The 27395-nt window shown below is 36.3% G+C and overlaps 1 protein-coding gene across 4 annotated transcripts in view; it reads left to right on the top strand.

Annotated features, from left to right (window-relative positions):
* RXFP1 (relaxin family peptide receptor 1) overlaps nt 1–27395 on the top strand; it is a 54586-nt gene that overhangs the window by 11074 nt on the left and 16117 nt on the right. For all 4 annotated transcript variants that reach the window (XM_087737263.1, XM_009474760.2, XM_087737261.1 and 1 more), the window contains 4 exons: nt 11637–11792; nt 24444–24548; nt 25385–25490; nt 26765–26836. In XM_087737263.1, coding sequence (XP_087593389.1) covers nt 11637–11792; nt 24444–24548; nt 25385–25490; nt 26765–26836 — 439 coding nt within the window. The remainder of the gene's footprint in view (nt 1–11636; nt 11793–24443; nt 24549–25384; nt 25491–26764; nt 26837–27395) is intronic.

The following is a 27395-nucleotide window of genomic DNA, read 5'->3' as shown; positions in this document are numbered from 1 at the left end:
AACACATGTGAATTGACTGTTATGTTGTCTTACCTAGGAACTATAGGCACTTGTTTTCAGAAACTTTCATTCTTTTCTAGTAGTCAAATAGCGCTGCAAGCCTCTAGTTCTTTTGGTATTTTCTTCATATTTCAAAACCTGTTGAATAATAACATTAGTTTCAAAGTGTTTCTCAACTAATTCCTTTCAAATTCTTTCTATGGCTGGTTTGCAAATATTTTCATATAGAAATGCTGCTTTATCTTCGGTACAGATTTTCAGCATCAAGCAGAAAGAATACAACCACTTTCTTCTTTCCAAATATGTATCAGAACAGTATTGAATAGCTGCGCTTTTCTACACTCCTAAGACTTATGTCATGTGAGGTTTTTCTTTTTCTTAACGTTTTAGAAAAAACAGTTATTTTAAAATAAGTACTGATTATTTCTCTAGCATGCCTACATACACGTTTTTAGTTTTTATCACTATTTGATTTTATTTTCATTTTTTCTTTTTTAAATCTTTCATTTACATATTCACTGCCTTCACATCATCTTTTAACCAAATTGATTTCTTGCCCAGAGAAATAGTTCTTGTACTTATGGATGTGTAGCTTTGGAGAATCTAACAGATATTTTTAAATATTCAGTCACCTCAACAACTGTTTTAAGTACTGGAATATGATCTTGTAAGTTACAAATACGTTACCCTGATATAATTGCCTTATTCAATCTATTAAAAAAAAAAGTGGCCAGATTGTGATGTCTGGTAACACAAAAAACTCTTTTTAGGAATTAACTCTTCATTGAAATAAGGTATCATAACAAAAATACTTCATTTTACATGTGAAGTTTTAAGATTTACTCTCTGGACGTGTCCAGCAACATCCTGTACATTTTATTTAGGGAAAGATTAGGAGTTAAGAATATTTGATATGTCTTCACTGGGTAGACTATAGGTAATTGTCTAGGTCAAATAAAGTAAGGATCTTACAGTTAAAAAAAAAGGTACTGTCTTTAATATGATAGACAATAGAAGTACACAGACACATTGACTTTAGATCATAAATGTCCTTTCGCATCCTGTTTTGTGTGATTCGAGATGTCTGTCAAAGCTTTTAGCTATGGAACTTTCAAAGCCTTGGCAAAAGCTGTGCTCCAATACTCTCTGTTCTCAGTCCCCTTTTCACTGTCATGATATGGCTATCACAACAGCCTCTTATGATCCCCGCTGAGACCGGGGCTGTATTTTTCTAGGCAGTCTTCTGCATGCCTTGCCCTGAAAAGCCCACCGTCTTGGTCAGCAAGTCAGAGGTGGGGTGAACAGAGACCTGAGGGAAAGGTGTCACAGGGCCAGGGCGATGCAGCAGATCACTGTTGGAGCAAACCTCACCTTCTCCCAGCCCTGCGTCCTGCCTCCTGTGCCACGCTAGAGGTGGATCATGATAGCACTACTCTAATTTAAGCTATGTTTCACAGAGCATGCTTTCACTTGTGTTGATAATGAGAAAACACTCAGTGTCAGGAATGGACACCATCATGTGTTGATTTAGCTGAAGAGGGGTTGAAAGGAAGAGAAGGAGGAGCTATACGCTATGTGGAGTCAAAATCCATCAGTAATCCATGTGAGTGTATTGTTTAGCCAAACTGCATCTAAAATGGAGACAAACTTCTGAATGTAATTTCTCGTTATCTTTTCTAACTTGGTTTGCAAGAATAAATATCCAAATAACTTACACCTATGTGCTGCTAATGCAACGTTTCTTTATGTACTTTAATAATTGTATAAAATCTAAAAGTTATAATCTTAAAATCTGTAAATCTTAATCTGCATGCACGTTTTTATATAACATGCAAAAGAAGAAATAAGCCAGATGTCTCAGATTGTGGTTCAACCAGCTAACATTATTCACTTTAAGAAAGTCAGAAATCCTATTAGCTTGAGATAATTTCTGGTTTATGGCACTTTAACTGGAGTGTCACTATTTATAGCATTGAGTTATGTTTACTCATAGTGAAATACAACAGAGACTGGAAAACTTGTGATTTTTAAATTGAACCAAATATTCATGAGTCAGAATCCAATAATAATGCATTTATTTAAGCACAGTGTCTGCAAATTGCTTTTTCACAAAATAGTCCTGTGAGCTCTGAGAGGACAAATTCTCTAAAATACTTTCAAATTGTTTTATTTCAAAACAGAACAACAAGGGATTACATTTTTATAATACTTTATGAAAGTGGAATGTCATAGATTTATAGGGCACAGCAAGTCCCAAATCTGAACTTGTAGTTCTATATTAAATTTAAATTCTTAATGGTTATAAATGGTTCTTAGTAACAAAAGTATGTGAATAAATAACCGGTATCAGATAATCCTGTTTCACGCTCACCAAAAAATAATATCTTTTTATTGTTACAAAATTATTCTTAAGTGTGCTTTAGAGCTTCATTTTAAGTTATGCTGGCTTAGTTCCATTGTAAGAACTATCATTAAAATCTTTTTAGCCTTTATTAAAGGCACAATGAACGAAAAAAACAGTTTATGTTTCATATTTCAAATACTTTGTGTAGGGCTCTTCCATTCTCTCTCTGGAGTCTTAGAAAAAGCTTGAGAGTATTTTACAAAGATTTATTTAAGACTGTGTTACTTGGGAGAAGAGGAAAAATGTTGTGGCTTCTGAAACTGTGGCTTATGTGCAGCTTGCTTAGTTCAAGCGACTCTGTAGCAAAATAAGAGACTAAAGAGCAAAAGAAGATGGAGAAAGAGAAAATAAAACCTCCCTCTGCCCCCCTTCAGGTTCTTTTCCTCTGCCTGTGGTTGGGCTGACGGTTCTTAAATCTAGTTTTCTATCATGAGTGTTGCAAGATGTTCATTCTACCAGTCTTTATTTTTTTTTCCTCATCAAAAGAGCATACCAAAGTTGGTGTGAAAGAAGTTACAGCTAAGTCATGCGATTTTTTTTTTTTTTGGGGGGTGTGGGGGGGGAAAGGGTAGGGAGAAAAAGAAAAAAGGAAGACAGTTTTGCCCTTTTTGACTTAGAGAAAAGTTAGACAAAATGTTATGATCTTTTAGATTGTTTTCTGTTATGAGAAGTTAATAATAGTCACGTAATTCTTTGCTATTCTGCTCATTTACAAATAATGTATTCTTAGAACACCATACAATTAGAATATCAGCAAGTCATTTCCCTGTTCATTGCCTTTCTAATTTCATTCCCATTTTCTTTGCAGCTTTCTCTTAGGGCTTTGCTACAAATACTTTGTCTCATCTCCTGGATTTTTTTTTACTTCCATGCATGAATGCACATGCACACAAACTCCTCTCCTGTATATGATATTGTGTCATGCAGGTCACTTGAATCTGCCTTTTCTTTATGGAAACTTAAGAGACATATTACAAACATCTGTTGCTTGTTAATTGAAATAATTGAGTTTTCACTAATCAGTGTTTCACTTTTGCTTACTTTACTTATGGCACCTGAGTGAGTTAACTTGTGCAAAGCAAAAAGTCTGAAGTGAACTTCTTTACAGTAATCTCTACTTACTGTCATTATGTATTTAAATTCAGAATGCTGGCTATCCAGATGAGGTGAATGATTGTTGCTTGAGGGACACTAATTTATTGATAACCAGCTGTCCTTGATCCTCTTGGCTAAAATACATTTTAAATTATTTGATTGCTCAGATTTAAAAAAAACCAACTTCATTAGCTTATTACTAAACATGTTATGAGATAGCAAAATAAATGTAAGATATTTGGCAAATACTGCTATATAAGAAACTTTTTTCCCTGGGATTACAAAACATAAAAAATGCCATTCCTGGTGTGAAGCTTCAGAGATCTTTCTTTTTCTTTTATACATGTCTTTAAATCGCTAACTCTTACAAATGTGGTGTTTCAAAGGAGGAAAAATATGATTATTTGAAACAGATTTCTTTTATCTTTGGGGCTCAAAGAGCCAGCCCAAGCACACTCCTCAGTGGGTGTGAGGAAGAATCAGCTCCCGGGAGGGGAGTTTTCCTTGATTTTGATGGCTAACCATTGCCTTTCTGAGCCTTTCAGGTGGAATGGTACTGACTAGCACAGTGTATTTAACACGTTTACGTTGGTGCCTTCATTTTTGTTCTATATCTAATGCCACCTGAACAAAACCCTAGTGTTTCATGTGTCCAGCTTTAGATGTTATATTGCACTGCTATGAAAAAGAAATCAGTGAAATTGAAGGAGCTACACCAATGCAAAACAACACTAGGGCAAAGGAAAGCCTACCTTGATGTGTTTTCTATTGGAAATCATGTCAGAACACAGGGATAGAACTTATTTCTAAACAGAAATAATAGTCAGATATCATTTAAATTCTGTGTATTTGAGGAGAGGAATAAAAGGGGAAGCGGAGTGACAGAAAGGTTTGGCTCTGCTCATTAATTTGTGTCTTTATTAGACATTGTGCTGAACCCTCATCCTCTGGGAATGCCCTACAAAATTTGAGTTTGCGGATAAAATTCATTATACTACATATTGGGGCTTTCTCAGATAATATTATCTCTTTCAGCTCTTTCTGTGTATCAGAATCTTTTTTATTCTAAATTCTGTGGAAGCAGAACAAAAAGACAAATTAATGAAAGGTATAAGAGCCAAATCCTCTGGCAAGGTGCCACGTGACCAGTCTGAATTGCTCTACTGGCAGTTTCTGGCCCTGGAGTAGATTTATCTGGCAGTTATACAAAGAGGATCTTCCAGCACTATAGCTGGATTAATTAGACTGAATTATCTGTGGCATAACTGATAACTAATTTCAGTAATGTTGTTATGAGATTGGAGTCTATATTTTCAAAAAGAGAGTACAAATTTTCTGCTTTGGAAAATGCTTCTAAAATGAAAGCATTGTGTAAACCCACAGCAAGACATGAAGGTACTATATGAAATTAAAATCTAAGATAATGACCAAATTGGCATGCAATATAGGCAGTCATAACATATGCGTCTTTTGTGCTAAAATCCTTTGCACTATATCATGTTTAATGAAAGCAAACACTTTATATAGTCAGTCATAAACTTATGTGTGTACTTCAAGTACTACATAATCCTAGAATGACATTTAATATGGTCTACTAAAGATCAATGTAATGCAATAAAACTGAAAATGTAATTCTAGTTGCAAGAGCAACAGCCAAAATGTAAAAAATTGCTGGTGTTTTAGAAATGAAGCTGTTGCAACCATTTGGCATTCTGAATAAATGCCATTGTGTCACTTGCACCCAATAAAATCTAAAATTACAAACACGATGCATATGCTATACAGATATTTAGAAAATGCTATAGACATCAGGGCTGAACAATCAGCAAAGGAGGAGAGGTGCAAATTACAGAAAAGGCAATGTAGTGATAACAGTTTGATTATACTCCTGTGGGGATCCTGTACAGATGTTTAAATCTTTTAAGCCACTGATGCTTTGCCTTAAGGATTAATGTTAAAGTATCTGTCGCCACTAGAGCAAGGTCTATTTTGGTCTACAAGTTTTGCTCAAGGGATTACTCCAAACGTGTACATTAACAGCATTAAAGTTCAAGTGCATAAAGTTACAAGAGTTTTTTACTCTTATATGAAACTAGAATCTATTTTCAATGTCATTTATGGACAGTTTTTAAATGTTAATAAAAATAATTTTAATAGTATGGGATTCCCATTACATACTCACAGAAATCACTAGAAAGCTTTTCCTAAAAGAAGTATCAGGTTTAGGAGAGCCTTTATAAAATTACATACTGAAAAAAACCCAAAACATTCCCACTGATAAAGCTGTAATAAGTAAAATAAAAGCATGCAAAAGTTAACTTCATATTTCTATCCTGAAATACACTGGACTAACTTCATTCTAGTCTCTGTCATTAATTGCTCCAAAATTCCCTTGTTTAGTGGGAAGAAGCTGAATAATTCAGAACAAAACCAGGAAAATTAATGTAAGACTGAACTAAAAATCATTCACTTCTAGATATTATTGTAATGGAAAAATCCAGATAACAAATTCTTTTTTAAAGAATAAGATCTTTTTAAGATGTCATATCTTCTTTTTTTTCCCTGCCATTTGGTGATTCAAATGTTTCTGATCAGAGTTGGTCAACCACTTGTCACTCCTATTGTTTGTCAATCATTAATTAACCATCGTTTAAGTTAAAGGAATTCATAGTTATGAAGCTGTTTTATAGCCTTGTTCTGATGATTTATCTTTGAAAATAAGGGTTACAGGCCTATGAGGTCTCCTCCTCTGTATTACGCTAAAGGTTTTTCAAAGCCAGTTCACATACCCTTCAAATACCTTTCAGCAGAAGAGGAATTTTTTTAATCAACTATCATTTTGAAGTATTCAGTCTAGTACAAAAATGACAGACAAAATCGATTCCAACTTTAATGCTTTCTCTGTTGACTCTTTCTGGTTTAGTTGAAGAAAACATTCTGTTTCAAAACAAGCATTTCAAATTAATATTTTCAGTCTTCTCTTGCTCTAGCCCATTTCCCACTGTGTCTAGAAGTACAGCAACTAAAATAAGCTATGGGAGGGTGGGAAAAGTCCCACCATTTGATGAATTTGCATTGATCTCTTTGAAAAACTTGGGCTTTTGTGGGTAAAATAATTTTCTGTCATAGTAAGTACAGGGTGGATCCTTCAGTACCGTGATCATTCCTCAGTCCTTGTCATCTAAGGACTCCTTTTTCAAAACAGTTGGATTTCCTCAGCCCCAGTACTTTTAAACTGATAACTTACTCAAAGTGAAGAAAAACGTGTTAGCTTATTTGGCTGATGGTATTTGAGAATCATTTTGGACTCATGGCAATGGGTCTTCATGCGATTAAAATTTTTGAAAATACAAAAATATTTTCCTGATATTATGATATGCCCTTATTTGAACCTATGCACAATAGAGTTGAGACTGGTGTGACTAGCAAGTACCAAGCAATGAGTAATGCTGCTTTGATTAGTTTAATTGCTTATAATTCAGTCTAATCAGCCCAGTATTGTTCCTATTACAGAGTCATATTCACTTGTTTTATGTAAGCTACAAGTAACTGTGTTAAGTTTGTGTTCTTCTAGTCCCTTATTTGGTTTCTCAAACAGCATTTGTGACCCAATCTCTGTTTTCAAAATTTTGTGCCATTTTTCAAAGAATGCACTAAACAGTGAGCTTCATGAATCAATTTAGTTGGAAGGAAACCCATGTTCCGCTGGGAATATCTTGTTCTTGGCTTTCCCAAATGCGTTCCCTCTTTCAATTTCATTTTATGAGCGCTTAAAGAGAGGCTACATATTCTTTCCCCAGTGATTCTGCATCCATGCAACAGAGGAAAGAGCCTTACCATCGTGTACTAGATGACAACCCAACTCTTGCTTATTCCTTCAAAAAAGGAAAGCAGTGGTAAATTAGTCTTTTATTTTAAAGACTAGCAGGAAAAGAATTATCCACTTTCTTCAAGCTAGAGAAAAGTTCATAGATATCTGCCTTAGCAATAAGTACCTTGAAGCAGCAGGTCTGAACAAGCTTAAAGTGTATGACATGAATTATTGTTTTTCTTTTTGAAAGTTAATTTGCAAGATCATGAACATGTACTATTGGGTAGAACGTTATTCTGCAATGAGATGGCAAATATCTTGTCAGAAGACGCTTGTGTTTTTGCCATTTGTACTGATACAGTTCACCTATTTTTTTCTATTTGTTCTAGAAACATTGCAAATATTTTAATATTTACTCTGATCATCATGAGGAAAAAAAAATTTTGCTGATACAGTGTATCTGAAATGTGTGAAATTATCTCTATGTCACCAGAAGGCAGGAGATCATTTTCTGTGTGAGGTATATAAAGAAAATATTTTTTTACTTTGAGTATCTGTAACAGCAAACCTTCTGACATAATCAAGTCTGTCACAGATTTATACTTTTCATCCTCATAATTGAGACCTAAACTAATCTGTCCTGAGTTCCACCTTTTCTCTAGTTTCTACCTTTGTAGCTAAATTCTTTATACACAGTTTAAAAATTTGTAGTCTTCCTTCCTCTATCAGTCTACGTTTGCCACATCTCTGAAGGACATCAGGTTTTTTTCTGTCGACTGTGCAAGATAACAATATTAGCCCAAACTTACTCATTATAAAACACAAATAATTTGTATTAATCAAGCCTTGTTAGGGTTCAAGTTCATTGTTTTTATGGTTTGCTGGTGGTACTTCTTTTGTATTATAGGGGGTCTTGTGCTTTTACAATGCTAGTTTGGCAGTAAGAAGCAAAGCTGAGATGTTCTATCCTGGATGAGCTGTGAATGAGAACCTATAAAAAAATAGAGGTACCTTTGAAGCTTGATATGCATATGGAACAGGGTCATAACCTATGGATTAGTGAAAGGAGTACAAAATAATTTTTTTCTTTTTCCTGATTTAACATCAATGTGAAAGAGCCAGTGACATGAGGTGATTAAATAGTCATTAATCAATATTTTTTAGAGCTATTCTATCAGGAGATTTAGCTGCTAAAAAAATGGACAATGAAACAAGATACTAGAAGAGTGGTTCAATTTTTTCAGAGTGGAAAATCAATAACAGGTAGAAAAGTCAACATCTTTAATACTGCATCACAAAGATAGCATGACAGATCATTATCTTGGCGTGATAAACGCCAGTGTCAGTAAAGTTTGTATTTGCAAAATAAGAAGCATACTTTTTTGTTGCTGTTGTTGCAATGCTATCTTTATCCATTTTCCTCACATAAAAGACACATTTTTAATTTCCTTAATGCAGAAGAGAAATGTTTGAATATTATCTAGCATTTTACAATGGATTTTACTGTCTTATCTCCTGTCTACCATTGTCAGCTTTGCCAAATATTTCCTCAGAGGTTTGGGGGTTTTCCATTCATAAATCTCCTGCAATCTGCAGGGTCCAAACTTCTGTCTTTTTTTACATAAACAAAGTGAGGCTAACAAGTCAATGGAAAAAGAACAGTTCTTTCAATGATTCGACTAGGATGAAGTGGTTAAAGTGTTGATGCCTTATTATCTTCTTTCCCAGGCAGATATTTACATGCCAGGGTAATCCAACATAGCACAAAATGAGTAATGCAGAGATTCAGAATAGATATCATCAAGGCTATAAATTTACAGAGAATTCAAAACATTAAACACAGTGAGGGATTATGTACTCTTTCAGAAAGAATGATTTCTAAACTGTGACAGTAAATTCACTGAGTAGTTCAGGGATTAATACTATTTGACTAATTAATAATAATTTCGGGAAAATGCTATGAAAATCCATTGAATGGTACTGTGAGAAGATAAATGCCATCATCTGAAATTTAAACTGCATGGAGTTCAGCCCATTTAAGCACAAAGTTCAGCTAAATCTGAATATGCCTCCACTGTTCAGGGTAAAAGGCTTGATAAAATGCAAGGGGTTGTTTCGTGTTTGGTTTTTGTTTTGGTTGGTTTTGGGTTTTTTTCCATTTATGTTTATTTTTTCCATATTGTTATCTTTTACCAGGTGTTTCAGTAGTTACTCAGATTGTGACAGGTAACTGCACTGAAGGGAGCCTCCGTTGTCTGTGACTTCTTTTTTCTTTTTGCAGCAAGAGACTTTAAGTACTACACATATTCTGTTTGCTTAACACTATGCCTGCATAAAATTTTTTTGCTACTTGCTTTTGCATGGAACATGTTAAACATAATATTCTGAATACAAGCGCAGAATAGCAAAGAGGTTTATGAACAACATGCAAGTGTGAATTCACCCTAGGATTAGAATATACACTTATTTTTGGTACCTATACATAAGAGGGATAAGGAACTAAGGCAAAAGTCTCTTTGAGTTATACAGCTGTGGATAAAAGCAAATCAACTTTTCAAAATCGTATGGTGATTGTTAGCTGGAATATATGACTTACTATGCAGGACGCTTCTGGCAGCAAAGATAATTCTGTGCATAAGGGAATAACGAAATATTTATCTCAATTTCCTCCAGATACTGCTCCTACGTATCAATTTTCCACAGTTGTAAACATTGTCAAGGGTTTAACGTGTGAAAGTTCTTCCAGAAGAGATTTCTTATGAATCTGAAGTACTTGATTCAATTTCAGGAGATTCCCTTAGTCCAGGAGAAAAATAAGGACAAACATCAGATGTTGTATAGTAACATATTCCTTGTTAATCTGAGAAAGTTTCATAAGAGATTTATGCTTTGTCTTATGAAAATACCCTGGAAAAATAGTTGCTTGTTTCAGAAGTGGCAATTTGCTATCTGAACAAGCGTCACATCACAGTTAATGAAGTTTGTGTAGAGTATTTCAAGTGTTCTAAGACAGAAATGAAATTTAAAATGTAATTTGTATTGCAATTTTTATTTTTTTTTTTTTTGTGACAGCATCCACTAAGTCAAATGCTAGCTATAATGAGGAAGTGATATTCCTTTTTGAAAGTAGTTCAAAAATTAAATTAGCAGGCCCTTGCAGAATGGTACTTCACTAGGTAGGCTTACTGAAGCTTTGGGAGCACCAAGAGCAGTAGGTAACATTCTGTGCTGATGATGCTTTTCTCAATTTCTGATATATTGGAGACCGAACAAGTTTCATTCTAAAGTAACTTAAAACCCTCTCCATAGTATGCTCCTGGGAAGAAGTTGAGCTTGTACAACAAGAAATCTGAATTGGCACCCTGCAATCCATTACAAAAACAGTAGATCAGTTGCACTTAACCTGGAAAAAGTGGTGGTGGCAGAATTTGTCCCTCAGGTACACTGGAGGGACTGGTAAGGCATCATGCATCTGCAAATGTGGGTAGTTGGAGCTGCTGTAGTACAGAGAACTGAGGAACAGAGGGCAGGTAGATTCCTCCAGCTGCCCTGACTGTCCCTCATCAGCATCCCTCTACCTTTCCCCTCAGCACTGCTTGAATGAAGTCTCTGTATTCTGTGAAATTACTTCCTGTAAAGCATGGGCTTAGCAGAACAGCATCTGTGTATCTCAACTTCAGACGAGATTCTGAACAATATCTCCAAATTTTTTGGACCAGGCTGACAACTCTTCTAAAGGATTCATAATGGCACCTTTATGTTGTCTTACTCGTTCTTCAGCAAAACCACAGATTTGATCTTACTTTCCTTGTTCTTTGATCCTTGATCAGTTTACATCTAGTAATTGCTTTAAAATTAGAATACATTTAAAAATATATCATTCTGACTTTGTGTAAAAGGACTTATCTATCTGGGTCTAAAATTTCAGCGCAAATTAATATAATCCGTATCTGCGTAGCTTATCTGGTATATTGCTATAATAAATTAATCTCTAGTGCAAAGTGAAACAATCCTTTTTATATAGTGGCCTTAGGCCGTTTGTCTTATGATAGGCATTTCCATCTTATTACTCGGATGTGTGGGGAGGAATTACCTGGTTGCTTTATATCAAAGCAAATTTATATAGCCAACAATATAAATGTTTTTTGCCAAGTTAACAAGTACTTAATATACTATTGTAATTGCACATCCAATGAACTAATATGTATTTATCACTTGATATTCACATTCAAATGCAAATGAGTATTTATAAAAGCATAATCTCAAAGATCTTTAAACATTAAGAGCACATCTTAATGTAAGCATATTCTTTCTGTTTCTATTTAGTCATCCGTGACTCTTTGGAAGATCATGTTTCTGGAGTTGGGGTCAGGTGCCCCCTGGGCTACTTTCCGTGTGGCAATATCACCAAGTGTTTGCCCCAACAACTTCACTGTAACGGTGAGGATGACTGTGGGAATCAGGCCGACGAAGACAACTGTGGTACGTGGTTGAGACTTTTCTTTGTGTCTAGCACCTCCAGTGACTGAAACCCATGCAGTGCTCACACTAAATAGAGAGCTGCAGAGTGTCAGGAATAGCAAAGTTAAATGTTTTGCGAGGATACAGCAGGTCTTTGGTTCAGCTAATAAAGCCACCGAACAAGCCATTTCCTAGGAAAGAAAGATGGGACCACATTTTTGTTTGTGTATGGTATCAGTTTATCCAATTTTATCCCTGCTTTGAACTTGTTTGCTTGTGTCATTTTGATGTGTACAAATAGACGTATGTGATCTAGCAAAGATCTCTGCTGAGGAGAGGCAGATGTATGTGCTAACAGAGTTTATATAAAGCTTAACGTGACTTTTAAAGCTGCCTCAGAAACATAATTTAGAAGAATTTTCAAGGCTTTTCAGCAATCATTTATGTCCTAATTTGGGAGAAAAACCATGACTGTGTGAGTGTGCTGTGCAAGCTGCCCTGCTACCAGGCTTTGGGGTTTGGAAATGTCAAAATCTCAGGGAACACACGTAGTCAGGTCACTGCTGCCTGCTGTTGTGATCCTGGTTGCTCCTGGCCCCACTGATTGGTAGCTGTGAACTTGACTTGGTTTGTAGGTTTTATGTCTGCTGCAAACTGAGTAGGGCCAGGGCGCAGGCTTTGCACTGGCACTTACCTGTCCACACTGCTTATTTGTGAGCATGACTCCAGCACAGCTTTACTCTGTGCTGAGCAGCAACCTCTCATGCAGTGCCTGGACACAGCTCAGAGGGTAGTACAGACCTGGGATAGTCTGGGAAAGGCCTCTGTATATTTTGAGAAGAGAGCTCACCATAGCTCACATTTCATAATGAGCTATGACCACAGGGAGAGAAAACCAGACCTTGCACATTTCATTCACTGGTATTATCAGCTTACTAACAGCCTGGATAGTTTCAGAACTACTCTCCAGAGCTGCTGACCCATGGCAGATGGGGAAACTAGACTTCCTATTCTTTAGTAGCTTGCCTGTAGACATGGAGGGCAGCCAGAAACATGGTGCCCAGGCTCGTACACTGCCTCCAGCTCTCCAGAGCCAACAAAAACATCTCTCTGTTTGCCTGTCTCAGCCAGACATGCTTCCGTCAGAGCTGGGGGGAAGGGGGGGGGGCGGGGGGGGGGCGGGGCAGAAAGAATTAAAATATTAAGTGAAACTGCCAAGCTATGTTATCAAAAGAAATTTTCTGAAAGACATTTCAAACAAAATACGGTAAACATATTTTTCACAAGTGTTCTCAGCAAAGTCAATGAGGTTTTGAAAATAGTTGTTCTCATAGTATATCTGTGAAGCTGATTTTTGTACCTATCTGTAGTATCTTATTCTTATGCCTATCAAATTTCAGCGTCTTAATCCATATGAAAGTCACTTTCAATTCTAATCCCATCTAATGGACACAGAGCTTTTTCTAGTTTTAGGTCATTTACTGATGCCATAAACATACTTTCCGTTGCCAGTAATCAAAATCCTGAACAAAATTTGCTCTTGTTTTATTATTCTTCTGTAATTATCTTGCCCTACAGTGGCAGAAATTGCTGATGGTGGCGCTCTCTTATGTTTAAGAAGTTCAAGAACCATAAACAGTTGGTTTATCTATGTTTCATTTCTGTATAGTACCAGAAAGTCTGTCATGCAAGGACTTGCTAAAAGTGTACAGCTTAATCAAATGGCAATTAAGATATACACAGTTTCATAATGGGATATACAAGACAGTATAACCTGAGAGACAATTCAGCTGCAATATTGAATCTTCTTCTGGGTATAGTAATTCAAGAATGAGTTAGCCTCAATTTCTGAAAGCCTAAATTACAAAAGATGAGAAGTGTCGACTTACTAGGAAACCTAAGCTATTAGTGTTTTTCTCATATCTTGACCCCATATTCTCATTTAGAAATGCATGCCATGTATAATGCATGAAGGTCATATTCAGCAGTAATGTTTTCTCAAAAACTGGTGTTGCAGTCAAACTTTGTTGTTCGAATAAAGGAAGGGTTGCTTCCTTCCCTGAGAATATGAAATGTCCTGATGAGTTTTTCTGCAGTGCCCCTATACTGTAGTAAGTGTGTGGGTCTTTGTGGGATAGCTCTGTTTTGTGACCATTCATCTTGCTTAAAATCCAAGAAAGGAAGCCTCATTGATTAGCTCCCAAGATGAAGAAACTATCCGGCTATTTTTTTTGCTCCTGCTTCCCAGGACCACTTTAGTATGCCTGCCTTATGCCAGCAGTTATACCTGGTTCCTTCTACCCATTTTTTAAATTTACAACTAGTTTCCAGTTGAAGTCATTGCTCCTGGTTACAGAAAAGCAACTCAAAATGATATTATTCTAGTGTAGTAATTGATTCATGCAGTACCATTGGAAAATTTAACCTTGACCACAAGGTACTCTAATTAAGTAGCTCAGCTTTTAAATTCTTGCACACTTTCATCTTGCATAAATTTGAATAAGAGCTTTGAAGTGGCTAGTCTACAACATTCAACCCAACAAGTGTGGGGAGGGACAAAATCAGTGTAGACCCTCAAAGGAATTCAGAAATACCTTTTTTTTTATTATTATTAATGCATATATCTCAAACACAGCTAGGTAAAGCAACTGCTTTACTAACAATTTGTTCAGTAATGATAAAGCACTATCTTCAGCCTACAGAAAAAATGTTATAGTGAAGACTTGCATATATCTTACGTACAAACCAGTGTTATAACATAAGGAAACACAAAGCAAAAATCTGTCATGGACAGTAGTTCTTTCTGTGATGGAAAGAATACTGATGAAGAAGAAAAGGAAAAAAAACACTTCTTTTGAAAACCGCAATACTGCTGTTTGAAAAAAACAAAACCAAAACAGTTACTCTAAACATAAGAAAATCCAAAGTCCATCTGTTCAATACAAGGCCCTAAGTGTGCCGAATATTAACAGCAACTGCAATTACTGAAATGGCACTTTCAAGAAACATCAGCTTCTTTTAATGAAACAAGCAGAGAAGCAACTAGCAAAAAAAGCACATGTAGATCTTCTAAGAGAGTTACTTTCTGAAAGTCTTTAAAAACCCTTGAAACAAAAAGTAAAAGGCATCAATGCAAGAGATGTGCAGGAGGAGCCTCCGAAAACACTAAAACTAGTCACTCCAATTATCTTGTAGCAATTCTGTCCCTTTCCTCTTTCAATGAGCAAAGTTCTCTCATTCCCACTTCATGCCTATAGAGATATTTATTGTTTTAATCTTTGAGATGATTTGCAGTATTAGTCCCATTTCATGCACTGCATGCCCAGTAACAGCAAAACATTATTCTAAATATTTGAAACTAAACTGCATCCTCACTGATAGATGTGTTTTCAGATGTGCTGTAATCACCGTTCACATCCAACCCAGGCACATAAAGTTTGGTTTCATGGTGCCTTCTTCAAATCTGCTTCCTCTTTCACCTCCACCATGCTCTCCATGTCCAAATAATAAACATAAAACTAAGGCCCAGAGAAGTGAAATGACCTGAAATTAGGATCATAGGCAGAGCTGGGAACAGACTCTAGGTCTCAGACTGCTGTGCAAGTGCTTAACCTCAGGGTGTGGACATCCTGCTGGTTAGCTCAACTTCAGCATTTCTTCCACTTCTGTAAAGGAGTGAATTGTAGCCAATAATGTCACAGTAGAGTGAAGTCACTTGTCTTTGAAAACTCACATGCCTTTGTCACCTAGTTGAGTTTCCAAAACCAATAAAATACAGTGTGTGACTTCCTAATGGGGAAGAGCTTGAAGCAATGTAGTAAACTGCAATAAGAGGAGGATGCTATGCAATAAGAGGAGGATGCTAGCAATTTATCATGCCCAAAGCAATGGGAGGCTCTTTTTGAACTATGACTAGATAAACTTAAATGCACATAGAAAATATGATATTACCTTTTGAACTTGAAAACATAGTCCATCAAGTAGAAGTGGGTGTCTCTGCAAATTTGTCATGAATATATAGCAACAAATTTTTCTCTGCTGTTCTGCCCCGTGCTCATCCTTTCTAAAGCACTGAGTTCTTAAAAAGACCAAGTGCATTGTTAAACAGTTTAGCCTGTATCAGGTTTCACTTGGAGTTATTTTTGTATCTGTTAGCAAAACCCAAAATGTGTGGAAAAAAAAATAGCAATTCCAGCGTCTTTCTGTGCCCAAGCTTGATTAAAGCTCAAGTTGGCAAAGCAGAGCGCGTTTGGTAGTGTTTTGTCCTACTGAGACTGCATTTGATTTCAAATGTAATGGCTTCTGCCTAATTTTCCAGGGAAGAGCTTTTCCTGTTTATTTACAGATGTAAGATTTGATTCTGTAGCTACCTGATGTTTATAGATGGGAGGTTAGAACGCTTGTTTACTTCATTGCTTTTTTAAACGTGAGCAGGAAGGATAAATACTAGGCATAATCACAAATTCTGCTCAGCTAGTACTATGGCAGTATTGACAGGGGAATTGTTCCTGAAACAAATAAAGAGTATTTCTTATATCGAAGACATTATTGCTGCAACGTTACTGTTAATGTATTCTAAACAATCTCTAGGCAAAGCTCTTTGAAGCCCAAAAGCATAGTAAAAGTGCCAAGTACGTACTCCCAAGTGCTTATTCACAGAAAGAAGCATTTTGGAATCTCTGCTTTGACAGTGATACTTCATGATAAACAAAACAAAACTAAAACCAACAACAATAGATGAAAATAACAGTTGATTAATGCAAAACAAAAACAACAACAGTATTTGTGATGTAGCTTTTCACTGAGTCCATGTGTGTTTTTATTATCTTAAAGTGCATGTTTGCTTAGATGAACAAATTCTGGCAGATGTGACAAATTTCAAAAACATATGAAAAGTTAAATCATAACATAAATGTACTCTACAGATCTGGACAGAAGACAAGTACCGTTGCCAGTAATCATCTATGGATTTTCTTTTTCAAAATACCAACTCTCTGAGTAGCTTTAGACAAAAAAAAAAAAATCTTAATCTGCTCCCTAATTAAGTATTTACATTTTAAAACTTACACATAAGCACTTTATATTTTCTTTTTTAAAGTTCACTGATATGCTATCTACTCGGAGGGCTGAATGAGCAAACTTTTGTCCTAGATAAGGGTCAGCTTTCTCTGAATAAAATTTTCGTACTATTACAAGCAGTGATAAAAGTATGATGTTATCAGTCTAACAACTTTCGTGTAATTATCTCTTCTAGATACATCACTGGATCAGTTATCATTTTGTAGCCATATCATGCTAATTACAAAGTGCTCCAAAATTCTGAATACAGTTAAATTTTAAATCACTGAGAGACTGAATATTTGTTTTTCCTGTGTGATCTTCTAAGATCTTTGTTGCAATTGACCCTAATATTCCAGCCATTCTGCTGAATAGCCAGCACGATTTGTTCACTGTAACTGTAAATTAACTGTGATGCTAATACGATGCCAGTTTCTGGGGAGAAGCCTCCCAGTAAATTGCAGTGTAGCTTACCTCAGGTTTCTTGTTCCAAAACCACGCATCAGCTCTTGAATTTAGTTTGGCACAAAGTTGTAAATGGAGGAATATAGAAACATAATCAGATCTCAAAAGGTACTGAGCTTTTCTCCTTTTAGGGGAAACTCTGGACTTTACACCCTACCTGGCCAATTTGACAACATATTTTGTGACATGTCTTGAAGTTTAAGATTAAGCCCTACTGCTTTGTCTCTGATATATTTAGCACTATGTGTCAGCATCCCATAGTTACATGTTCTGAAAATCCCTTGGATCTCAAGTACAGGTGCACTCATTTCTTTATAAATAGTCCTGCTTTCAGATTCAAAAGTTTTTCCTAACTTCATTAGGGTTTGATAGTACCCAAACACGCAGTAAAAATCAATGTAGATAACTACATTTAGATTTACGATGTTCTGTTCTAATTTGAAATGCAAACAATAAGACCGATATAGAATCTCCAGTGACACCACCTGCTCTTATGAGGCAAGGCTGAGCCTGGTGAGAACTGACCTGGACTGACTCCACTAAAATCAATGGAAAGGCTCCCACTGTCTTCAGTGAGCAAAGAATCATAACTTACCTAAATTAGGAAACTAATGAAAAACTTAGATGTTTCAAAAAAACAATGTTTGTGACTCATGTGACTAGCATTCCTAAATAGTACTGGATAAGACTGTTTGGAAGCAGTGTGCTAGCAGTGATATTTTTTTTTTTTTTTTTTTTTCCTCTCTAGATAAGATGAAGAAATCTAGGTTGTGATCTCCTGCAACTGGTCACAGAAACAGGAGAAATAAAGTACAGTATCTTGCCATGCAGTCTGTGATATATAACTCTCATAAATAAACGGCTTAATTCTTCTTTTCTTAAACTTAATTGGGAATTGAGTAGATATGGTTCACGCTTTGTTTAAAATTAGGGTTACTGTCATTTCACACTACTGAATAGTTCTTATGCTCCATCTCAGAAACGGTTGTTGAAATAGGTTCTTCATTTATTACTAAGAAATCTCTAGAGGAAATAGTTATGTGCAAATAACACAGGTGTAAGTCGTGTTTAGAATAAAAAGTATTTTAGCGTAAGAATTGTTAAAAATGCCAATTCTTATTAGTTTCAAAATGAAAATTGCATGCATTGGGCCTAATTGCTTGCACCTCTGTAGACTGCATTGTTGCACTGTGAATGGGGCATTAAAAAAACCAGTGACTACTGTTACGTATTTGACTACCACTCTACTTACTAGCAATAATAAAAGGGGAATGGAAAGAACACCATGCTAGGGTGTTTCATTTTATCTTTTTTCACAAGCAGCGTCTTTAATATGTAGTAGTTAATGGAACAAAGTAGCTTAGGCTACTTTGAGAGCACAAGTTTCCTCAGTGTTCAGCAATTTGGCTTCTGGACAATTTTGCTGATAGTTCTGCAAAACTGTTTCTTGGCAGTTAGGCAATGGTTGCAGTGTGTCTGCATTTGTTTTTTAATTACAGTGTCATAGCCACATTTTTCCAGTCCAGTGAAGCAAGAACAGGCATGCAGATTTAATTTAAGATGTTTCTGAGTCTCTGGAGGAGTTCTTCACTGGCTAAATGTATTTACCATTGTATTCCTCCCAGGCCAAAGAGGTCTCCAAACAAAAGGCAGCATTCAGCTCCCCAGATGTAAAGTTCACTTAGAGATGTTCGTTAAGCTCTGTCTAGCTCATAGGCTGGAAATCACAGACAGAGGTTTCTGAAAGAACTGGGGTAGAGAGCGGCTGTTTGAAGTCTTGCACCTATTTACCTCTAAAAGCATAGGCCTCATCTGTTACTGTGTGGCATGCAGTCATCGGGTGACTGGCTTGCCTTCCTAAATAAGTTACACCATACTACCTCTTTTTTAAAAGGGCCTATAAAATTCACCAGGATGAAAGTAATAACAATCTATATAGATGTCATGCTGTTTTCATATGTGTTTCTTTGAAGGTCTATAAACTTACAGAGAATTATTGCAGTTCTGTAGATTCATTAAATCATCTTCTAGATTTCCATAGCAGAAATCTAAATTTCTGTGGGATGTTTCAAAACTTCTATACAAAAGATATATGTTTTAATATTACAAGATTGCTCATAAGGGATGAGAAATTTCAGAGGGTCTGTTTCCCGTTTTTGCCTCAGCACATTGCAGAAGAGCTTGATGACTTTATAGTTCAAATTAATATTAATAATGAATACTGTTACAGTTGGTCTCATTTTTTCCTGGCACGGCAATTTTTTCCATCATACTTAAAATGTGAGATTTAAATGTATGAGACACCATTCAGTTTTGAGCCCTAGATAGTAAATTCTGCTTATGAAGCAAAAAGAAAACACTTGGAAGTCAGCAGCATGCTCAAAATGTAGCAAATACTTGGCAAAATATCAAATTTTCAAGCTTCACGTGGAAGTTTTTCGTATATGGCCAAATTTTATTCTCACTGTCATTGCCATTCATCCGCAGTATATGGCACTGAAATAATCAGGTTTACACTGATGTGCAAATATCAGCAAATAGAATAACTTTGCTGAAGTTCTGGAGGCTTTTAATCAATTTCATTATTGAGATCTTTAAACATTGTTGATAACTAAGAGGAACTTCTATATTTCACTAGGTTTTTATCTCTTCTGGTCTCCACTGTAATGGCTTACTGCTAAGGAACTTTCAGGAAACTCAAGGTTTTATAGATGTATTCGTGCTGTTAACTTATTTTAATTTATTCTCTCACATTTATTTAAAAAATTGTAAATACTTTGAGAAAAACAGAATAGAAAATCTGATTAATCTGTATGGATTAAAAGTATTTTTATATAAACTGGAAACCTCCACTATTCAAGTGTTTCACAGGAATAAAGCTACAATACTGAGAAGGTATTTATCTTTTGGAAATTTGAGCCTGCCTATTTTCTTAAAAGTTGCACTGGATTAATTAAGTTGTTTTAAAATCAAGAATAAACGCGTGTAAGCATGTAATCTAGCTCATCCAGAGAAGTGTAAACTTTATTTGAATTGATTTCATTCCTGTCTGTTTTTCTGTGATTGCAATGTCACATAGAAGTAGTCAAGCTACATTTAAAATAATCAACAAGTACAGGAAGCAGTCAATGTGCAGTGACACACAGTTTGGTGTGGGGTAAATTGCCTTTGCCTTGACTGGTTGGTGTCCAGTTTATACGTTCTTCATTTTTTCCACTTGGGTATCTAAATTGGGGCTGTGAAATTCACTCCCAGGCATTGCAACACTCCTCTTTCTTTGTAAAAACTCAGTGTTGTTTTAGTCTTACTGTAAGTTATTAGGCTGTATCAGTAGGCCCCAACACTGTGGAAAAAGGCAATAATATTCCTTCATCTGTAAACATTTTTAAAAGAATCTCTTCTTGTCTAGAGGATACAGGTTTTCATTGCACTAAAAGATATCTTTGTGAAAAGCCTTAAGTCATTTCTTACAGCAACAGAAAGTATCTTTGAACAACTGACAGAAAGAAATATGTCCATGGGTTATGACCACCAACAGCAAAGGCAAAATCAAAGGGTGACACAATGTCTCTTTAGAGTGCTTATGCATTTAAATGATAGCATTTCTCTGCATAACAACTCAGGAAGACATGGCCGAGAAGGGGGAAACTGTATAGATAACGTCCTTTTCATAAGCTCCAACATAAATAAGAGATGTATTTTTGAGTAAAGCTGATATTTTCTTGGATGTGTCACTGAACAGATTATTCAAATCTGTAGTTTGTCAGGATTAACATACTTATTCTCTTTCCCATCAGAAATGGCAATTGACAACTCTTAGCAAGGAACAGTGTATTAATCAGTAGTCAGATAAGTCCCGTTTACAATTACTTCTTTCACTTATCCCACGTAGGCAAAGATTTGCTGATGCCTTGTTTTCTCAGATCTCATTTTTACAGAAGTGCAGCCAACATAATCTATTTTAGAACTGGCTTGGGAAAAAGCAATTTCTCATCTGAGCTGTAATCCCCCAAATGACAGATTTGGGATTTCAAGACCAGTACTCTTACCAGTCACTTCTTAAAGTGTTTGGAGAACATTGTCTCGTCAGAGGTAAACAGGTCACAAACCTACCATATAAACTCTAAACGATCACAAAGTGATTTACAATTCTGGTGTTGAGTGCTTCACTGAACAGTTGTGCTGAATATAGTTATTTGCACAACACATTTTTCTGGGATTTGACAAAACAGTTTGTATAAAATAAAGACTGTCCCAGGCTTGGGCACAAAACTTGGCCCAAAGCAAACATTTGTGAATGCCAGAAAACTTTGAATAACTTGTTTTGTTATATTCAGTTATGCCTTTGTATTTCTAGTAGAAGGCAGGAAAATCAATGCCTGTTATTTGCCTGTTATTTCAAACAAACTGACCAGAAACTCCAGACAACTGGAATGCTTCCAGTACAAAATAATCCATCTTCTCCCTTCTCTGTGCTTTTTTTCCCCTTCTAAGGCCATGCAAAAATACACAGCTGCCTCTCAAGTTCCTTGAAAATGCTGCTGAACTTCCCCTTCACAGTGAACTGCTCCCTCATTCCCATTAGTGTAGGAGGCACTGCTCATGCTTTTTCTCTGCAGATGCGAACTGCAGTGATGGTCACCTCTTGTACATGTTTTGTTACATGGCAAAGCACTTTAAAAGTATTAAAAGGTGGAATAAAATCTCATCTATCCACTCTTTAGGGTCAGAAGCAGGGAAATGAAGAAAAATGATACTTTATATTTTCACTGGCTTACAGGAGGATTAGAATTTATTACTTTTAACTATATATTCAGAATCTGCAGATAAGTGGTTAGTTGTCCAAAACCTTCTATGAATGTAATTATGAATTAGAAAGTCCAAAAATATTTTGAGACTGTATTACTGACTGCAAAATATTTATATGCTATGATTATACTCCAAGAATAATCTCATTTTTAATACATCTTTACAAATTTCTGTTTAAAAATCCTCAGTGAAAAACTCCTTTCTTCTTGAATCTCGCCTCCTCTGCATACATTGTGTTGCTACTAGTTTCTTCAGTCCCAGCTGCTGAGTCCAGTCTTGCAAATGAAAGTCAATGGATGTGCTGCAGTTAAATATTCAGGAATAGTGACAGGGGAAACCTCATTACAGCCCTAACTACAGGGCAGTAGGTTTATAAGGTACTCACCGCTTGGCAAAGGATTTCTCATCACCTCATCAATTAAGGATTCCATGTTGCAGCTTTGTGAGCTGGTCCTAAAACTGAACTTCTGCTGAGCATTTAGAACAGGCAGGAGCAATATTTCTGCAGGTTTTGCCAACACCTTTCATTTTGTCCAAAATACATTAGACTGCTTCTGAATATCAGCTGAATGATCTAACCTGGCAAAACTGCTAATGGATCAGAACGTACCACGTGCTCTCGAGGAAGTTAGTAAAATGTGCTTAAATGCCTTCTCTGGGTGGGAAGCTGGCATTCTTGCAGGGCATGAACTAATTCATGTTAATTTTTGAGTGAAGAAGGCACTTTTCAAGTCTGTCTTTTCTCTTAATGGAGATATTCCTGAAGACAGAGATTTTGCGTTGCTTTGAATCTTTTATTGTTTCAATTTATGCATAACAAGCGAACAACTAGGTAAAAGATAGTTTGCCTGAAGTTACTTAATCTTTCATAATAACTATTAATCAGCATGTATAGTACATCTTTCCAGCTTAGGCAGCGAAGAGGCAGGCAGCTCTCCGAACAGCTCCGTCTGCTGACACTCCATAGGCAGGCTTCGGTGGGTGCTGTCAAGGTAACTCCCCTGCCTAGCTGAGAAAACAACTGAGTCGTAATCTGGCATGAAAAAGGAGATGCCATTTCAGAATGGGAAAAGTTGCAAGGAAGTAAATCCATTTTATTTCTCCCTGCCTATTTTGAAGCCAATAGATAGAGTAGTAATGTTTACTTGAATATGAAAATTTATACAGAAATGTCCATGAGGAATGGTATTTAAGTGTAACTAAACTGTTACCATGCGAAAGGGGTGGGGGGGGAAGACCGTTGCTAGCATATCATAAAAGTGAAACTAAGACTGTAACGACTAGCAAAGCAGAGCTATCCTCAGAGTTCTCATATAAATGTTGTTTGACAGTAGGTATCATTAAAAAGTAATGCTTTCAATTATCACTGATGCTTTGACTCACCAGCTAGTGAGTGCCATCCTAAGGAGCATTTCTGCTACTGGTGCATATTCATTACATGAGATGTTTTGAACTAAAAGGTGTTGTCAAAGCTGAAGAGAGGTCAGACTCAAATTAATAAAACTAAAATTGGATTACATCTTTTAAAGATGAAGGTTTTTTTTTTTGTTTTTTTTTTTTTGGTGGTGTGTAGTTGTGCCCTGTTTTGGAAGTGGTTACCTGATCAGTTAGTTTACAGATGTTAGATATACAACAAACTTCCAAGGAAGAGGTCTGTAATTATTTCCAGCACCACTGTACCTGGAAATCCCCATTTCTGGGAAGGAACTGAAAGATCTGCTCTTCGATTTTCGCCTTTATGGTCGCAATCCGCTCTGTTCCGGTACATCTATGCACCGTGACCAAACTGCTAATATGGAATAATGCTTTGTTTAAGAAGATGCATATTAAGCTTAACTTACACTGACTTGAATATGTTAACACCACATCACCCATTATCTTGAAAAGCAGTGTTCGTTTGGCCTTCATCTAGGTTTTCAGGAAAGAAATTATAGGCTGTGATAGTGTGAAACAGCCCTCTGAAAGAAGTAGTCAGAGTCGTAGTAATCACTTGAGCTTTCCTGGACAAAGTGACAAACCTGCACGTTTAAAGAGGTAGGAAAGTATGGTTGCCTCTCATTTTTAGACTCCTATGTAAAAAAATTTCTGAAGCAAAAGATTGTACTTTTTCAGTGCAACTGTCACAGAAAATGTTGTTGAAGGTATAATAAACTGTTCCTACTGTGGAGCTCATAATCTCTGCACGTATCTGCGATTAGACAGCTGTATAAAGATAAGGTCATCTAATGGTCTATGAAGTGTTCTGGAAAAATCATGTTATTGAGAGAAAAATTGAGGCAAAAAAATTGATGCAACTAAATTTCCATTCTAATGTGTCTTCTGTTTGTGGTTTTTTATTAGGAGACAACAATGGATGGTCTCTGCAATTTGATAAACATTATACAAAGGACAAATACAATAAACTGAAATCTCTGTATCCATTTCAGTCAAAGACACCTGAGTGCTGTAAGTAATTACAGATAGTATTTGTGTGATTATTACCGATGATTCCTAGAAAGAAATACATAGCAAATATGCTTATCAGAGAGAGAAATATAGTGCAGTTTCATTTATAGTAAAACAGAATTAATGTCTCAAACGAACAAATGCATTGAAGCTAATTTCCGCTCCATTAAGAGTGATCCATTTTCTGTAAGAGAACTGTCAAACATATGCCAATTAGGAGGGCAATATAAACATGTATCTGAATATATTAATACAGCTGGAAAGACCATGAAACACACATCTTTCAGAGTGAAATGAAGGCAACATTCCTCCAAATTCACTTCTTCGTACATCAAATGATTCTTGCAAATCCCCTCCACTTCTGTGGGCATTTGTCCCTTCGTACAGATTTTCTGACTCTGCTGTCTACTGTGAGCACTAACTTTAAGCACAGAGATGGGGGGAGCAGGGAGCAAAGACTTCCTGACCCATTTTCATCCCATTTTCACCTGGACAGAATTATGCTCATTCTAGTAAATATAAGAGGACTGAACAATCTAAAAAAGAGCTATAAAAAATTTGAAAAATTGCCAGATTCCTGTATATCAAGCCTATAGCTCAAGAGCTTTTACAGGCTCTTTCACAGAGGTCAGGAGGTAACATAATTTTTTTGTGTCCCTTTATATTTATTGTTAGAGTCTTCCTAGGTCAAAATCAGTTACATAAAAATGTGTGTCTTAATTTCTCTTTAACACAACCTGATATATCTGTCTTTGTGCTCACTCTTCTTTTACACCATATTTCTCTCCATCCCATCACATCCAACGTGCCACAACCACGTTCTTGCTTTCGCACAGTGGCTGGTGCTGTGCCTGCAGGGTGTACCTGCCAAGGGCTGGAGATCTTCTGCGATGCTGCCAAATTGCGTGCTGTCCCGTCAGTCTCTTCAAACATAACCATAATGTAAGTAGAGAGAAAAGCAGTCTCTTGCTCTGTTCAGGCTTGACTATCTACAGCCTTATAATTATGACCGGTTGGCTCAGCTGGTTCTTGTGGAAGCATAGTGTCTCTCTGTTGACAAGTCCTTTAATGTTTTAAGTATAGATTTTCCCCACATAAAGGGAGAGAGAAGGAACTAAAAAACTCTGTGTGAAGTGATCATTTCATGTTTGTAACAGTGACTTGAGTTAACAACAGTTTCAGGAAATCTCAAGAAATCTTCAGAAGAAATGTTTCTTTTTAAGACACAATGCTTAGGACTTTTTTATTATTCTATGATCCTGCCAATATTCCTAGTCTATATTCCTGCCAAGAAAGTCAATAACCTTGAACTCAGTAGAACTACCTGCTTGAGAAAATCTTCTTAGTTCTCATTTGATGTCTCTGAATATGCTGTTATTTAAAAGGATTTAATCTGGGCTGGGTCATCATACAGATGTGTATGTGTGATGTGTAAGCCAAACTTTTTGAAGAGATCAGGGAATGGTTGATATTGCTCTTAGTTTGCACATCACTGTTTGAGAGGCTGTTTTCTGTGTGGTGAGCAGAGGGCAGCATCGCCTGTCCTTACCTGAGGATCTTCCCTATAGAGCAGGGGTACAGACCTTTCTGTTCAGTACCACTTTGTGCTCACATGTGGCTGAGGCTCTCCTTGTTGGGTCTGTTTTCGAATACCGCAATACTTCATAACGAAGATTGATGCAGAATGTTAAATATACATTTAAACTGGCTGTTGGCTCAGAGTCAACAGAGACTTCAGAAATAATGGCTCAGTTCTAGCTTTAGAAAAAGCAGTCAGTCAGTTCAGCTGGCTTTCGGGATGGACTCTCTTCTAATCCAACCATGCCCTGAATGATTTTTGTTCTTGTCAGGACACTTGAGTCAGTACTCAATGGAGATGGGGGCATAGGGACACATGCACTGGGAAATAAGCTCTATATGCATTTGAGGTTTGAAATAAATCTGTGGTTTAGTTTATACTCAAATCTTTTTAACTCTTAGATTTAACTATTATTTTGTCAGTTGCTCTGGGGACATGGAAGAATATTTTTTGATGATAAAGTATTTGGCTTTTTAAATAGATACAAATATTCAGACAAACAGAGGTAGCGTATTCAGATGGTCTCATGTTGCTTTTATTATTTAGCAGTGTGAAAGCTGCTCTTATTTAATAACAGAAGTGGCAGTACTGTGGGAAGCTGGGAGAGTAGTTTTACTGTGTGCATTCATTCCTACAGGTCTCTTCAGATGAATCTGCTAAGGAAACTTTCTGCTGACATTTTCAAGAAATACCAAGACCTTAAAAATCTGTAAGGGAGTGCTTCAACTTAAAATATCTGTTTAGTGCCTTACTTATTCATCCTCTCCCTCTCACATACATACACACACACACAGAGCTTAACATCTAAGTGACAACCCTCAGTTTATACTCAAAATTCTGTTTTGTCTTACCCTGCAGTACCTCATCTAATCATGTAACCTGTTTGGCTCAAATAGCTTGACTTGACATCTCTTTTTGCAAAATCATAATTTCTGCCTATTTAATTTTTTATATTGACTATTTTATACCAGAAAAATGCTAAACTTTCATTGTGTGTGAAGGAAGTTACATTTATAATGAACAGTAATATGCCAAAGGAGATTAAAGTAACTTAATCCATTTATTCTGCAAAGCAAAAGTTTGGAAGCTTAAACTTCCCATTGTCATGGGAAGCTCACTCACATGGCACTTGGTTTTACTCCTAATTATGTCTGGTACCAATGAGATAAAGCCCCAACTAGTCAAATTGTTATGGCAACACAATACTGTGTTATGTTTTATGATGTGGAACATATGTGTTGTTCAAAGATCATAGCCTTTAACAAGTT

Source organism: Nipponia nippon, unplaced genomic scaffold, assembly GCF_047370975.1.
Source record: "Nipponia nippon isolate SJK-2023a ecotype South Korea unplaced genomic scaffold, ASM4737097v1 scaffold_6, whole genome shotgun sequence".
Taxonomy (NCBI): Eukaryota; Metazoa; Chordata; class Aves; order Pelecaniformes; family Threskiornithidae; genus Nipponia; species Nipponia nippon.
This window is presented reverse-complemented; position numbering and strand designations above follow the sequence as displayed.